Source organism: Pocillopora damicornis, chromosome 9, assembly GCF_964200805.1.
Source record: "Pocillopora damicornis chromosome 9, jaPocDami1.2, whole genome shotgun sequence".
Taxonomy (NCBI): domain Eukaryota; kingdom Metazoa; phylum Cnidaria; class Anthozoa; order Scleractinia; family Pocilloporidae; genus Pocillopora; species Pocillopora damicornis.
The window spans coordinates 6,609,962-6,627,677 of NC_142678.1; the positions used below are offsets into that span (position 1 = coordinate 6,609,962).

Here is a 17,716-nt window from a genome sequence, read left to right on the forward strand (position 1 = left end):
ATTTTCTCTTGGAGGTCGTCAGAGTTACTAAGTATCCTAATATTACCGGCGCCAAATATAGATCTTTTTCCTCTCACTCTTGACGTAAAGTTTCGTTTTCAAGCCGAGGTGATCGTGACTGAATAGTCGAGGAAACATTTTTCAAACCATATGCTTAAGGCTACCAAGAAGTGGAAAGACTGACGGACTGAACGCCAAGAACATTCGTGCCTTGGCTGGGAGAATTAGTCTATTTTTCAGAATGTCGTCCTCTTCTGTAATAAGTTTGATTTAGAGATACTCGAATGCAGAAATCTGCCTAAGCACGACGCAAATGTGGACGTGACATTATTTACCACTGTAAAATAGTGCACTCATATCTGGCGACTCCTTAAATAATATTATGTTCGTGTTTTGCTGTTACACACTCTACTAAAAAAATATATAATAATAAACGCAGGAAAATATATAGCTCAAAGCTTCAAAGCCAGCCTCTTTTTAGCTCTTTAAGAAAACGAATTGTCATTTTAACTATAAAATGTTTGGGAAACAAACAAACAAACGATATAAACGCTTGCTTCGTTCTTGCGCCTTGCAAGTTAAGTAATGTTCACAATATGGACAGTCAGAGAACGGGCTTTTATAAGGACTTCCTTCTCCATGCTAGGGTAATGACCGGTCTAGAACTGACGTATAGAAGTCTTTCTGATACTGGTTGAATGTGTTAAATGAATTTGTACTTTACATCATTTCAGTCGATAACATGACATCACCCAGTTTCTTGGAATGAAGTGATATATTATCCTAGTATATACCACACGAGTGGATAGTGCATTTCACGCGCGTTGATCGGCTGAAGTGACCGGAAGTGATTTACAAGTACTATTCGCCTCCAAGCAGCCAAAGAGACAACATCGCGCATCAACAATTCAATCACCAATCACCAACCATATATAAATATCGGCCTTCTGGGCCTCATCTCATATATATATATATTTATATATACCACTATTCACCTTCATTATTGTGAATAATTTAACATTGGAGCGTTTTCAAGCTTTAAATGAACTTAAAGTATTGCTTGAATGGCCGAGAACATTCCATATCTAGGGGTAAATAAACAGTTATCGTTTTCATCACCTAAAAGCCACATAATTGAAGGCGGTAAAAGGCAACGGATGACTCGGTTATTCATCAGGAAGTGCTCTTCCTGTCCTTTGTTATTGACACGGTCTGTTTTGAGAAACAGGTTTTAGAACAGATATTAAGTTCGGAAAACCCACGATCGCCTAATTTGCAGAACGTTTTCACGCCAGAAGCAATGTTTTGGTCAAATATATCCTGGCGGTTGGCTACATCTAAAAAACAAAATTCGATATCGGTGAAAAGAAGCTCTTGATATCTTTATAAATTAGGCTCCTCTAAGACGATTACCAAATATGGAAATCACCTTCTTATTCTTGTTATAAAAGGGTACAAAATGTACCATGCGCCTAAGCGTGCGACTCAGAAGAAGGGAGGACTTCGCCATGAACAGCTTCCTCCTTATCGCTGTGTATGGAGCGACTCTTGCTATCGCTTTAGCATTTACTTTTACTGAATACGGAAACGAAAAGAACACGACAGGCTATAAAAAGTCTCATGATGACTTTGAACCGGAATTTGAAGATGCTTTAAGGTACTGTAGTTAAGTAGAAATTCACTCTAAAAATCACATTTATCACCACCAATTAAGCACACAGGCGAGAAGAGATTTCAGCCTCATCGAATTTGACTTCGACCGGTATGAAAAAAACAAAAATGGGCTCTGAGAAGCTATATGAGATTTGGAGAATTAAGATAGCCTAACTTTACAAACAACTTAGTCAGCTCTATCAGTAATGTTGAAATGGGTCTTTCTTAGAATTTTTCGTTCTTTGTGTGGTAGCCAACTTGGTTAGCTGAGGTAGTGAAGTTTCATATGTGTAGCGAACTTGTGGAAAACATCTAGCGAAACCGATGTAAATTCATCATACTCCCAAAGACTATGCTTATTTTAGAGACGACTTCTCCCGCATTAGATAAACCTTAGACAGTGCAAGTCTGCTGGGAAATGCGACGATGGGTGGCATAAATAGCTCGTTGGATGTAAACGATACATCGAGGAAGCGAAATTGTTGTTGAGCTGAAGCGATATATATCGTTTGGCTTAAAGGATATATCGCTAAGAGAAAACGATTATTTGCTTGGAGCTTAACGATGGATCAGCGATTTGTAACGGCTGTTGGAACAATAGCCCTGCGATACATCGCCAATCTATCATTCCAACTGAAATATTGTTCAAATATTGCAGATATATCGGGATTATCGCAATAACGACGAGTATCGTTTGCGCAGTACCGTAATATCACAAAATGGAGGCGTTTTGAACCGAATGACCAACTGGGTTAATTGGCTTTATCATAGAGTAAAAGGATACAGCAACCACAGGAGATTAAAAACTGTTAATAATCTATTTTCAGCCGAATATGTTAATTTACAAAGGTTTATTATATATATATATATATATATATATATATATATATATATATATGTTTTTTTTTTTTAATTTTAATTTTTAAAATTTTTTATTTTAAGTGACTTGAATAGGAATGCTGAGGATTATGGCTTCTATAAAAACGAACCAGAAGCTGACATCGATGATGAAAAAGACGATAACGAAGGCGAGGAAAGCGATATTTTGGATTTAGAGAAGAGAGCACTGGACCCCAAATCGCGGAAAGGGCACCCCCGCAGGTCTCTCATCCGTCCAAAAGTAGGACGAGCCCTATTGCGCCGCCGCCGTTCAGGAGTACGCCGTCGGCGTAGAAATGGCTAAAGTATGTCAAACAGTTGATATCCATGAAGTCGGTACGTGTTAAGTCCTCAGCTGCCTCCAAGTAACTTTCCTTCAAATATTGTAATCAATTCAGTAGGGGAAAAGCTTTGTTAGGGTTCTTAACTCTCACATGATTGGCCTTGGTTTGATTACCTTACCCGGTGTCACATTTTGATGTAGTTTGTTTCCTTTTCTCTTACCCATTCCGAAGGATTTCAAATTGGTTTAATGGTTTTCGTAGTTTCATCCCCCCTCCCCCATTTCCTCCTAACAAAACAACGCACTAGTAATTCCAAATTAATTGGGACTTCTTCAATGCATGGTTTCATGCGACTGAGGTATTTAACTGTTTCAGATTATACGGTCGCACAAGCTATAATGAATACTAAACCATTGAATAAAACCCAGTCGTAGGTTATCCTCACCTTTGCAATTAAAGACATTTATTATACATATACTGAACACCAGGGGACCCTGCATTGTCCTTTGATCAATAAATTTGTCTTCTTTAATATTGGATCCTTTTATATCAACAGATTTATGAAGACCGTCCGAGCTCGAAGACTAAAGAAAAATTTAATTTTAAAATCCTTCTCTGCAGTAATGCGTGGCCATGACAAAGAAATATTATTTAAACCCTAGCTAAGCTTAGAAATAGTTTTGTTTTCATTATACTAGAACATTTCCTTTCAAAGTAATGTAAACGTGGGCGATAATCAAGAAATGTAATTCGCGTATTTTTGTGCTCAGTTGAGTGAAACTTTCCTTTCTTTTTTCAAGTGTATTGACTCCTAGTATCGAAGTCATTTTCCTACACGGTCTAACAAGATGTCATCACTTAACGGCGACAAAATAAAAATTGCATATTAACTAAATTGATTAAGATCAGTTATTTAGGGAAAACAAATTTAGAAAATTTCAAAGCGGGTCATTTGGAGAAAAAAAAACATGTTAATTGCTTTGTCAGGAGGGTAGGTAAAAGGAAAAAATTTCCCCAAGAGGATACAAACTACAGATATTCGAATTTTAAATTTTAATGCCACGCTGTGAGCGTTATGTGCTAGGTCCAAATGTATGAGGAGTTCATTTCATTCTACATATGATATCCTTTACCAGCAAACGATACAAATCTCGTTTTACATCGGCGAAGATATATTGAATAAGATGTATTCTCTCATTGTGAATATCGGTAACATGTGACATTTCCAAACGCGGAATACGATTGAAAGAGAGAAAGAAAAAAAACCATGATGAATTGGAATAATTTCGATAATCAAAATTGGCGTGAAAGGTTCTTCGAGAATGGAGGGTTCTCAATGGTTTACTTATGCTTAGAAAGTTTTGGGGGAGTGTTGCATGACATTCCAATTCTAAGACTACAAAACCCTTACATTTGAACCGCTAGAAAAGTCAATTAATCTAAAAAGTGTTACTTCCCATTATAATAAAATTCGTATACAACACGCGCTGCCATTGGTTGAAAGAGCGTGCTCTAAAGCTGTCACGCCATCTGCCAAATTGTACTATGTTCGACCTTTTCCGGGACTTCTTTTTAGCTTTTTCCCGATAATTGAAAGTGACATTTCGGAATAAGCGAGCTGGCAAGTAGCAACAGAAGAACCAAATTAAGGTTTGTAAACATACCAGGCGCCGTAATTTACGTTATTAAAACGTGAGCAGATATGAAAACCCTCAAAGGAAAAACAAAACAGACATTCCGAGTTTTAAAGATTAATTCACGCTCAGTTAGATTGCAAGCTTACGTACGGAAATAAAAATCAACACAGCTAACACTCATATAGTATATAAAGTTCAGTGTTCAAAAACAAAACAGAACAAAACAGAAATGATGAAAAATATAGCCAAACTGGCATAACTGTTAAAATTTCTCTAATCATGACGGTGTCTGAGCGAATCTGATCATGCTGAAGTCCATCGCGGCTCGCTCATCATGGCGATCTCCGGTCATCACAGAAAAGCAAACCTCAGAAACTACATCGGCCGCCCTTCGAGTGAAAAAAATAAGAGCTTGCTCTGATATCCTTTCCGATGCGTTGAGTGGAAAGTCACATCTGTCACTGCAGCTGAGTTTTGCCTTGCTGTCATCCCGATCCTAATGTTCCGGTGAATTCGGCTGCACTCAAGAAGTGGGGAGAAACACGAGACGTATTCCTATTTGTTAATTAAATTATTTATATTTCCATGGCTGCATGCAAGGAGTCTTCTCATTGCATTGTCGCTTTCGAGTAATGACGCTATTATTCTGAATACCATAATACTTCTTTTACATTAAAACATCACACTTACAAAATACATGGATCAACATGGAAACATATTTAATGAAGCATAACAACCCAAAATAGCAGCAGAAAACACCTCAGGCGTTCTGTATTGGGCGTCTGCAAACTAAGGAAGACTAGGAACCAAAACTTCCCAGCTAGCCAGCGTGCTTTTTTCCTAGATTTTTTGCACAAAAAAGAATATGTCATTCATTTCAACAGGTCCTCTGTATTCAACGTGGCGGCAAAAGGTTTTTACTCATATCAATAACTGCTCAACAACAAACCTACGATGGCTATTGAAGCAGTGTGAAAATAGAAATAGCGTGATATTTTGGATGAAACTAAAAGATCTTTCTATTTGAAGAGGCAGTTGTCACAAATTTATTTATATTTCTGGACCAATATACGCGGTGTATGCACATCCGCATTAAGAAAATAATTTCATTTGAAATTTACACTTCTTCTCGTGCTCAATATTATGGTGAGGAAATCGAAATTTGAGTGGACAAGATTCGATGGGCAACAAAAATGTGCAGTGATTATTATATCGTAGATTCAGTAGCTTGAACATAGGAGACGCGGTTCATCGTGTTGTTTGAACGAACGTCAAATACGTCGTCATTTACGTTATCATTTTACCTGTGAGAACATAAAATAATCAACAGAGATCGAGGACAAAGTAGACTTTATTTTGACAAAAAGCTTGATTAATAGGCCAAGGCCAATGAATTTGGGAGGAATTTGTTTCCGGCTTATTATTAGGAAGGGTACGTTTTAAGTGGATGGGCTAATGTTATTGAAGCCTGGAACATTTGCACCGAGGCTGGAAAGAGAAGCTTATTCATCAGGATGTCAGTCCTCGTCTGTTCCTGATTAGCGTCAAAATTTGAATTTGAAGTCTTGAAATCAGAGATGCCCGGAAGGATATATGTGCAAAAAATACAAAACAAATGTGGCCGTGATATTGTAAGCCACTCTTCAAAAAGTGCACTCATATCTACCGACTCCTTCATTTGATTGCTCCATGATGAGGTTTATCGCCACGACACAATTATTTTAAGTTCACTGGAATATCGTTGTGGCCGAAATATTCCCGGGGTGTAAAAGTGTATCAGGACTTATTAAAAAATCCAGCAGTCCTATTAAGTGCATGAATATAGGTTGCTAAAAAGAAAGTTATCAACACTTTAATGGTAATCGTGAACAGGCGAAAAATGTTCCTGCACTTGTTCAAAGTAATCCTCTATTTAACACTTTCGGGGAGAAAATGTGGCCTTGATATTGTTAGCCACTCTTAATAAATGCGCTCATATCTGCAGACTCCTTCATTTGAGTGTCTAATGATTAAGTTTATCGCTTGCACGCAATTATTTAAGTTCACTGGAGTATCGTGGTTGCCGAAATGTTCCCGAGCATTGCAAGTGTATCACGATTTATAAAGAAACTAAAAATCTCGTAGTCCTAGTAAGTGGATGATTATAAATTGCCAGGGCTTGTTTTAGACGTGCCGAACCCAATTCATTCAGGTTCGACTATGGAGCCTCACTGGGGCGACAGCTGATTCAAAGGGCGTATCATGTGTCGCACCTAATATAAGAAACGCAGGAGACTGGGTCTGATAACAATTTTCGCGCCAAAATTCAACTTTCTAATTGGTGGGTTTGAAAGAAAGGATAGCTCTCATTAGGGCGCTTTCTCAGAGAAATCAGCGCAGGAGGATGTCTTCAGAAGGTGCTCTCATGTTTGATGCATTACGAAGAAGGTGGATTATTCTTTTCTTTTCCTTGGATGGGCTTTTAATGCTCTCACGTAAGCAATCTATGGCTACCGATAGAGTTCATCTGTTCTCGTCGTTTCGCAGAATGATAAACAATCCTTCACTACTGGTTCCAGTTACTTCCACTTGTCTCTTCATCTTTTAGTGAAAGCACGCCTTGCAATACGCCACTGAAGCCTCTGCTCTCCAACTAGGAACATCTTAGCTAACACTGAACATTGCATCCGGAACTGCTCTTTTCATGTTAAACACGTGTGTGTTGCGTCTTTAAACCAAGACGAACACATGCCTTTTTCTCTCCCCGGCATCTTGTTTGCGCATGACCTTTACTCCAACTGGAGATTTGTGGGTAGAACATAATTAATGTGATTTATGTGAAGTATATGCATTTAGTTCAACACATGAGAAGAACGGCATCTGTGTAAAAAATCCATTTAAGAAAAAAGAGACTTGACTCCAAACCTCCGTAGAAAATATGTATAAACTTGTTAAACAAACCACAAGATTTGGCTAAAACGAAAACTCCAAAACTTCTCAAAATTCCAATCAAAAGAGAGACAAATTTACGCGAACAAAAGCTTACAAAAAACAACTTAGTAAAACCCCGCGAAAAATGTCCGTCAATTTTTCCATTGTCAAGGTTAGAGTTCTTTGACGTGATTGGCTAATTTGTGAAATCACGCGTACCGTGCGTGAATATAGAAAGAATGCAAAGGGAGTAGAGGAAGAGAAAAATTGCTTTTTGAAATTTAAAAACGAAAGAGATTTTCTACATTCTGAATCAGCTGCCTCTCCATTGTCGAATAATCCGACAGACCTAGTCGAACTTGACGATATTTGCCGCAGCTAATTATAGCTGTAGAACCGAGCTGACTCAGACGTCGCTCTTTTCCGGACTTAATTCATCAATTAGTTTCGGCACATGAGTGGAAAGACGACTGAACTAAGCTTAAAAAAAAAAAAATTATAAACTCTTAAATTGTGATAAGCTGGCGAAAACTTTTGCTGCAATTGTTCAAAGTCAACCTCTGTTTTGCACTTTCGAGAAGAAAATGTAGCCCGGATATTGTTAGCCACCCTTAAAAAGTGCACTATTATCTAAAGACTCCTTCATTTGGTTGTTCCATGATAAAGTTTATCGCCAGGACGTGATTATTATAAGTTTACTGGAATATCGTGGTTACCGAAACATTCCCTACTATTGCAAGTGTATCAGGACCTGTAAAAAAATCCAGTCGTCCTATTCAGTGCATGAATATAAATTGCTTAAACAAATTAGAAACACTTTAATGGTGATTAACAGGCCAAAAATGTGCTGCATTTGTTTCAAGTCAAACGCTATCTAACACTATCAGGGAGTGAATTGTCATAATGACACTGCAAATTTAGGAAAAATATACCACTTCAACCCTTTCATCGTTCTTGCGCCACACGAGTTAAGAAATTTCGAACACTTCCCCTTTATGGGGGAATGATCAAGGCAATATATTTCCGCATCAAAATCAAGAGTACCAATTGCAAGAAGTGTTTTGAACGCCTAATAGAACAAAGACGAGACAGCAATTAAAAAGATAAGAGAGTAATCTCTCTGCATCTGCGTAAATCTATCAGTAAAATGACCTTATGCGAGTTTACATAAACGGAACCTAATGGGAGAAAAAAAACACTTAACATAAACACGTCATTGACTAAACATCGTTTTCATCCTGGGGCCTTTGAAGTAGTTTGGCTTGCCTAGTTTTCTTAGCTAGAACATTGAAAAAACATTGGATTAAAATGTTTATCTAGAAGTGTTATTCTCCCCTTTGTCTTTTCCTAATAAACTGATCCGTTTGAAGAGGCGAGAAAATGGTATAAATGATCATAGTGCAGCTGTAGAAATGTTCTGGGTTATATCGTCTTCTCAGCCGGTTTCATCAGATTACAACAGTATCACGCAGGTTTACATACTTAACTGAAATATACGTGAACAAAACTGATCGAGCAATTTATCTGTTGATAAGGCTTAGAACACGACCACGCAATATGGAAATCATTCACTTTTATCTGCTATCAAAGGATATAAAATGCACTGTACACCCGGCGAACGAGCCAGAGGCACAGGGGACTTCGCCATGAACAGGTTTCTCCTTATCGCCGTTTATGGATCAGTTTTTGGCATTGAGTATGACTGATTATGGAAAAGAAGAGAATACAGCAGGCTGGACAGAATCGTTAAGTTACTAAGTTTAAAATTGTAGATATCGTATCCTTTATTGCCACCAATTAAGCATAGAGAGGAAAAACGATACAAACTCCACTATAAAATTGTAAAGCCCCTTTGGCCCAAAAGAAGTTTGATTTAACTAGTATGACAAAAAATACCCTTACAAACCTATTTATTTACTTTGGGGCTCTCAATATTTGTCTCCAATCTATTGGTTATTTTCTAAGGTTATTTTTGGTACTGTATTATATGAAATAACACACAATGTTGGCGTTTAGAACTGGGCGTCTCTCTATACCAAAAGCCATGGAGTGAACTTTAAAATAATCAGGCTTTATATCATCATCATCATCATCATATTTTATTTGCCTTATTTACATAATGCAAAAAAAAATTATTTACAGTGGTTATAGCTAGAAGGCGAGGAGACCCAGGAAGCCACCGGGCTTATGGGAGAGCCACCTCACTTACATTAATAAATAAAGTAAAGAAAAAGTGCTGCGAATGTGCGGCTAGGCCAATTCAAGGATTAAGTAAAAACTCTTGCATTTTCGTCTTAAAACTTAGAAGGTTTGACGAACGAGTGACTGAAAAAGGAAGAGAGTTCCAAATTTTAGGACCTTGGTAAAGAACTGTAAACTGCTTGAGATTTGTACGGCACAAATGCGTTCGATAATTACTGGCTGTTCTGGTACCATAGTTGTGAGTTTGGCTATTTGTTACAAAAAGATTGAGAAGCAATGGAGGCAATAAGTTATTTATATAATAAAACATGAATTTGGCGATTTCAAACGTATTGACTTAGAAAATATCTAAAATTCCTAGTTTGGAGAATAAAGGAGCGGAATGGGCTCGATAGTCTGAGTTGGTGATAGCCCGCACAGCTCGCTTTTGGAAGTAGTAAATTCTATTTAAGTTAGATACGTATGTGGACGACCAGGCACAGTTACAATAGACGATATAAGGATAAATTAAGGTGTAGTACAAAGTGAGCTTGGTTGTAGAGGATAAGAAAAAGCGAGACCTGAATATAATACCTATTGATTTAGCGATTTGTTTACATACATAGCTGATATGGTGTTTCCAAGTGAGATGATCATCAATATAGACCCCAAGGAATTTAGTTACGTTAGATTGTTGTAGGGGCTTACCTCCAAAGGAGAGAGAAATACTGGGGTTAAATTTCTTCTGTCTGGGTTTAAAAATTACGTAGTTAGTTTTCCTTGTATTAACTGAGAGCTTATTGCATTTTAGCCAGACATCAATATTTTGGAGTTCATCATTAAGTACGGATTCTAAGCAATTTGGGTTTGAGTGAGAATAAAAGATACTGGTGTCATCAGCGAAAAGCAGAGGGTCTGTTAATTCAGAGGCATTAGGGAGGTCATTTATGTATAGAATGAACAATAGAGGGCCTAAAATCGAACCTTGATGTGGTGGTTTTTATTATGATGGAAATAAAACAAGTTCAGCAGCTAAAGATGTTGATATAGAAAAGCTTACAATGTTCATCTCAACTAAAGTGACTTTAATCAGAAAACTAAAGATGGTTACTTCAATAAAAACCGACCAGAAGGTTACACTGATGATGAAGATGAGGAGAGATCGTCAGACCCTAAATGGTGCAAAAATAGGCGACGCTTGAACAGAAGGCGGGCAAAGCAGACCGAGGCGAGGCGCACGAAATTCCGTCCTGGTGTGCTGAGACGCCGGCGGAGATGGGGATAACGTATTTCAAAAGCCGAGGTAAATTATAAAGGAGAGTCCTCAGCTGATAATATAAATTTGTTTTGTTGTCTCACGACAAAGTCACTAGACGTAGATCGATGTGATCTACATCTAGTGACCCTGTCGTGAGACAACAAACAAATTTATATTACCATCCAGCTACCACGATGAAACAACAACCTATTTCATAAAAAGTCCTTGGCTGCTTCTAAACGACTTTTCTTCTAAGTAGTAGTCAGTTGAGAGCGCCCGTCTCTCACAGCTTTGGTAATGGTGAGATTACCTTACCCGGTGACACATATATTTTGTCTTAATTTGTCCCGGTTCCCACACATGCTCCAAAGGGCAGGGACTATATTGTTTATTTTTAATTCTAAAGCAACTGAGCGACTGTTGTTGTTACAGTTACAGAAACAACATTTAATGTTTCCATTAAATATAGCATACCTTGGGATATCCTCATCTTTGTAATTAAAGATATTCATTATCCATACACTCTACACCCAATACCCTACATTATGCTGCTGATTATCAAATTTTTATTTTATCACTATTAGTTTATTATTTTTGTTATTATTATTATTAATAATATTATCGTCATTATTATTATTTCACCAGATTTATCAGCACAGTCCAAACTCGATGACCAATAGACGCCTTCAATCAAAAAAATCCATTTTTGCAGGAATACAAAGCTATCATAAAGTAAAACTTTTAGATATCAGCTTATTTATGTACCATAAAATAAAAATTTAAGTGATGTCTTTTATTCTTATGCGAATTTGGTTTGAAAATAAAAGCCATAAACAGGAACTTTGCCCCGATCCCTTATGTGCTCAAAGGCGGTAAGCTTTCCTTATCTTTCTAGACGTTTTGACCCCTTTCAAAAAATAAAAAATAAAAAATAAAAAAATAAAAAATCAGTGCTTACATATATGTTATTTAACGGCTGAGGGTCGGTCCGTATGGTGAAAAACTGTGACCTTGACGAAATTCTTTCCGAAGGAACCCGAATGATTTAGGGCTGTAAGTACGGCAAGATCTTTCATAAACTGAACAGTTTTTGAGCGAGTAAATGGTAGTTAAAATAGAGGTGATGCAAATTCAAGAGAGATGCCTCAGCGAAACATTTTCATTTCCGTAACGATAATTTAAAAGGCTTCCAAACAAACTTTGAAACATTATTTTTACAAGTATCTGTCACAATCTGACACCTGTCAATTAGAGAGCGCGTAAGTTAAAAAAAGTGTGAGAACATTTGAAAAAAACGTAACTAGTTTGGTAAGGACTGTCACGACAATGTTTTCTTCAAAAACAGTCAATGATCTAACGGAAAGTATTGTTCACTCTCATCTTCGAATCATTCATGTACGAAGATTTACCTCTGTTCATTAAGTAAACGGCGAGGAAAGTAATTGTGAGTAAATTCAATTTTCTTATTTTCAAGTTGTGAGAGTTTGCTCGTTTGTTTGCTGCAATGGCTTGTGTACATCTGGTCTTTGCTTCACAAAAACTAAATTCGAATGGCACACTCCAACCAGACACAAGGGGATTTAATGCGGCCTTTTCTCTAAAAATTCCTTCAATTTCTGTTATGCAATTTACGGTACAAATGTTCAAATTGAACGGACTTGGAAAGACTCACCGAGAGCGTATATTTGTTGTATAACTTAAATTTAAACTTCGCTCGCTCTTTAGCTGCGAACAAATTGCTTGAGAAAATTCAGGTATTAAATGAATGAAAGTTCCATCGTTCAGTTTAACTGTAACCAAATACCTCACGTTTTAACTTTCTTGGTACTTTTTGTGAACGACTAAAGTTAATTGCAGATGGGTTTTAGGCCGCTTGTTAACCAACGTAATGACACTATTGTTTATACAAATTCATTATGAAACCAATATTTTTCTGTCAACCAAAGTGATTTGAGTGAGAGAAAAGAGAGGATTCATAAGTCATTCATCGGCTTGAGGTAGTGACCGACGAGTTTGCTTAAAAATACTGCCCAGCCGGAAAAACGAGATATATTTATGAAAAATGGCAACGAAAGTTGGGACGTACTTGGCGACTCACGAAAGCGTTACCGTGGTCCGCGGGCAGAGATAGGAAAATACTGACCGGGTAAGGAACCAATTAGATTGCAAGATTCGTTACCGTGCCCTCTCAAAAAAAAAATAAAATCAGTTATTAAAAAAAAATAATAGTACTGATAAATTCAAGCGCTCAACGCTTTTGACATTGCTGCTTCTTGCAGAACACAGAATGCTCTTGACCTCTCTCAGCAGCGTGAAATGTTGAGATTTTTTTCTTTGTCCCACGTTCGAGCGTTCGAGACTAAAAGTGTTAACAAAAGTTACTTTAGATGCGATAGTGCTTGAGTTACATATTACGTGTTTTATTTGATTTTACGCAATGTATCTTTTACCACTAAGTGAAACAAATGTCATTTTACATCAGCGAAGATATATAGAATAAAATGTATTTTCTCATTGTGAACATCGATAATAGACAATATGAGACTTCCCACATTCCTCAACTGTTCTTGATATAAGCTCCTGGTAAGAATCAAGCTCATAGAAATCTGAACAAAGAACTTACAGGAACGATGGAAAATATCTTGAGGCGCTGCCTTCTGGATTTGTCACATTTTCAAACGCGGAATACGATAAAAAGAAAGAGAGGAAAAAAACTCTATGTGAAATTGGAATAGTCTTGATGAGCAAAATTGGCGTTTAAGTTTCTTCCAGAATTAAGGCTCTCCGTGGTTTGCTTATGCTTGGGAAATTTTAAGGGAGTGTTGCATGATATCCCAAAGAACGTCTAAGACCACAAAAACCCCTGCGATTGAACCCTAGGAGAATTCATCAAATCTGAAAAGTATCTTAAATTTTGTTTTGGTTTTGTTTTTGTTTTTGTTTTTTCTCTGGAAAAGAGCTTCTAAACGATACGATCTTTTTAACCTTACAGTTGAAAATTGCATATATCAGATACGAAAACAACACAATCTTTACGAGCGCAATCACCTCGTAGATAAACTGCTAAACAACCAAATTTAGAAGCACTCTAGATAATAAGAGAAAAAGGAAATTGCTACTTCAAAGCCAGCGCGCTCTTTAGCACCCACTTTCGAGAAGTAAATTATCCCCATTGCACTAGTGGTTTTAAATTGTAGTTTAAACATTCATGAACGCTAAGATGAACAAAATAGTAAAGCTTACTTATCTACGCAATTTGACTAAGGGTTGCTAAAAGTTTTTTGACTTACGGACTAAACGTCGAGGGCTATAAAGGGACGAGAGCGATTGCAAATAACACATATAAGGCTTTATAATATAAGGCTAGTGCATAAATAGAATTAGTTTACTGTCGTATATCAGTTTTTTTATAACATCATCCATTTTGGAAACATTTACACGCAATGAAATTTTCTTTTATCTTGTGATCATATCACCATAACGTGTTATTATCCAGCCTACCTGAATTATTTATAGCAATAATAAAGCACGAATCGAGTTCAAATATCCCGCGATATTGTACCGGTTATTTCTACAATCGATCATTTTGTACTGTAAAAAGGTAATACGATATGTAAGCGTTAAGCAGCATCTGTCACAAACTGCTTCTCTATTTGCTTTTCTTTCCCTGCATTATGATGTACCTAAAATAAGTAGTCGGATAATGAACACTTTTCAAAAGTTTTGATATGAAGAACCGCTGAGTATTGTTACACGTTCTTTGGGCTCTTTAAAATACGTTGCAAAGGAAGAAAGGCATCGACGCTGATTTATTCCATCCTTATTTATTGATGTTTTAATTTAAACAATTGTCCATAGCCCATGCCACCTCAAATGAAGGCTGCCAGACTAAACTGCGGCGAGATTAGAACTTTATTGATAAAATATTTGATAGTTGCACTTTTCACTTCCCCTCCTTCCCCTCATTACAGCAAAGCGTGTCAACACGGAACACCAAGAGGACGTGCTTTCATTTTCTTTTGACATAGGAACTCTTGCTTCAATTAATGGGACTTTTTTTCACCCCTTTATTTTCTCCAAGCTTAAATTTCTTTCAACTAATTAATTTTAAAACTCACAGCTTATTATCGAGTTCACACTATCAACTCAATATTTTACCGGGGGAAAAAAAAATGAACAGCCGTCTCAAAAGAAGCAAACTATACTCGTGTCAGTACCTTAAACTTTTTTCATTCTTTTATATTTTCTTAAAATTGCGCGTTCATACAAATCCATTACATCTTAAGATAATGTGTTACACTTGCTTTTCTGCTAAAACATGATGCAAAAGTGTACATGGGCGAGATATTGTTAACTACGTTGAGAAAGTGCGTTCATGAATATCAGCGTCTCAAATAAATTTCGTGATCGAGCACTTTATCTGTTGATAAAGAGGGCTCTTAGAGCTCGAAATCAATATGGAAATCAATTACTTGTACCACTATCGAAGGTTATGAAATGCACCGTGTATCACGACGTAAGAGTCTCCGACGTGGGCTCATCAAAATACGACACAGGAAAAAAGGGCATCGACGCTTAATTATCATTAACATTTATTGATATCCCGATTTTAGAAAAAGAAAGCTGACAGAATAAATTGCAACAAGAAACGAACTTGATTGGAGAAATCTTGGTTGGTCTTGCATACATTTTTCTTTCCCTCTTCCCTCGTTTCTTTGCAGAATAGCGTGTCTTCATTTTCTCTTAGAGGTCGAAAGTCGGAATACATAATCAGAGTTACTAAGTATCCTAATTTTACCGGCGCCAAAAATAGACCTGTTTCCTCTCACCCTTGACGTAATAATAGTAGAGGAAACATTTTTTTTCACACCATATGCTTAAGGCTACCAGGAAGTGGAAAGACTGACGGACTGAACGCCAAAAACATTCGTGCCTGGGCTGGGAGAATTAGTTTATTTTTCAGAATGTCGTCCTCTTCTTTCATTAGTTTGATTTGGAGATACCCGAATGCAGAAATCTGCCTAGGCACGACGCAAATGTGGACGTGACATTATTTACCACTGTAAAATAGTGCACTCATATCTGGCGACTTCCCCGACTCCCTCTATTTCGTCAGACATTGAAAATTTTGTTCAGTGACTTCTCCTGTGAATTTATTTTGAACCTGCAATTTGATTTCGGTAACCAAGACAAGAAATACTAGACCACCGAACAGTTTTTGAAGTATAATAATGATCACAAAGTTATATTTAAAAAATGCGAAACTTAGTGCTTTATTGACATTCAAATCAAGGCCCCTTTGATGTACTCTCGGATGGTTCGGGAACTATAAAATTTAACTTCTTAAAATTACTCCATCGTGAACATTATTGCTTGGATAGTTTTATGTAGCTGAAGTTCCCGTCAGTCTTTAAAACTGGGCCACCCTTGATAGTCTTTGCTATTCTGTTAAAAGCAAAAGGAAAATAATAAAAAAGATCGATATGGAAAATAACAAAGAACGAGTAACCGTCTAGATATTATTTCGCGAAGCATTGACAAATGATCCGATACATTTGTTTTGCATTGTTATGCCCAAGAACTCTGGGTAACCAATTGTGTATCAAAGTTGAGTTGTAATGAAATCCAACGCTTTTTTTGTGTTGGATGTTGTTTATGTTCATAAATCTGCACAAAAAATAACCAAGGAAAGTTTTCTCACGTTATTAGAGTTCTTAAAAGTAGTCATCTCGACCAATTACTGTGCGGAAGTAGCAGCGGATATTATTTTTACGTAGTTATACCTGCTTTCTGGTTAAAAACTGATTGAGATGCTTAAACTTCACTTCTGACCACGCGAGATCTGGGTACGAAGATAGAGCGAGCTTTAAAAGTGTCAACGTGCAAACCAAACATACAATAGCGTGATGGCTATTTGAAAAGGTGTTTTAAGGCAGTTTAACTCGATGCAGTTCTTAGGTGTTGGAATCTAGAGTTTCCAGCGACTGCACCCGTAATATTCATAGGCCTTCTATGCCGGAAAAAGATGTCACCAAAAATAAACCACCGTGGGAGAGATTGCCAAAAGGCGACAGATTCGAAAGTCTAAGGATGCTCAGATACCGATTTTGACGAAGTTCTATTCAATTACGTAAAATAATATTCGAGTAAGCTTTATCGCGTTTGCAAATAGCGAGGAAACTGCCTTTGCAACCCCCTTTTTTTCGGCTTTTAAATAAAAAATTAAGAAAATCAAGTTAATTATTATAAAAAATACTATCATTGCCAATCTACATAAAAATAGATGAATGTACATACATATTTCGTTTACAAGTTCGAGCTCAAATTCAACAACTTCTCTCACGCCCCTGAGCTGCCACGGTTTAAGCTCGCTCCAGTCCCCACAACCAACCTCCGACTCATACCCGCGGAGACTCTGCGAAAGAAAGATCAACCAATATCGCGACGACATTCTTTCAAATTTGTAAAACGCGGTTTTTTGACCCGGAATCTATATATGTCTAAACAAATTTACAATAAGAATTCCTCTCTTTTTCTTAAAGGTAATTGTATGTTTAACATCTCAGTTTTTGTTTACCTGAAAATTCTGTTACAGCAGGAAAGTATATATGTAATCGAAATCTGATCCAATATTTTCAAAGAGGACAATTTCCATGCAAATATGAAAAGAAACATGCCAGGTAATTGCAATCGATGAATATTGCGTCCTTAGATGTGAAGAAAGAATTATTTAATCATTTAATCAAATTATCATTTCAAAAGTCGCTTTGAAAATGTTAGGAGAGAATTGTGGTTTGCATTGGTTACTAAACGTCTGAAGAAAAATGTAAATGTCTTAAACCATTTTTTACCCAGATTTTAATCAAAACCCTTGCCGATTACATACCAAAAAGCTTTATTAACACTTTCTTATA

At 36.9% G+C, this 17,716-nt stretch overlaps 1 protein-coding gene across 2 annotated transcripts; it reads left to right on the plus strand.

Moving 5' to 3' along the window:
• Positions 1-1,433: 1,433 nt before the first annotated feature.
• On the plus strand, positions 1,434-3,569 carry LOC113682486 (uncharacterized). Of its 2 annotated transcripts, none has more exons than XM_089183293.1 (3): positions 1,434-1,657; positions 2,596-2,837; positions 3,373-3,569. In XM_089183293.1, the coding sequence occupies exons 1-2, from the start codon at positions 1,467-1,469 to the stop codon at positions 2,834-2,836; spliced, it is 432 nt and encodes a 143-aa protein (XP_089039419.1). In that variant the 5' UTR covers positions 1,434-1,466; the 3' UTR covers position 2,837; positions 3,373-3,569. The 2 variants fall into 2 exon arrangements, with proteins under 2 accessions (XP_089039419.1, XP_027055454.2); XM_027199653.2 differs by having other exon boundaries at positions 1,446-1,657; positions 2,596-2,868.
• The last annotated feature ends 14,147 nt before the right edge of the window (positions 3,570-17,716 follow it).

What these genes read in the sequence shown, in the direction of transcription:
- LOC113682486 (XM_089183293.1), top strand. Translation starts at nt 1,467, where the DNA reads ATGCGCCTAAGCGTGCGACTCAGAAGAAGGGAGGACTTCGCCATGAAC. An exon ending in GAATTTGAAGATGCTTTAAG is followed by an intron (nt 1,658 to 2,595) that starts GTACTGTAGTTA and finishes TTTTATTTTAAG; the next exon opens with TGACTTGAATAGGAATGCTG.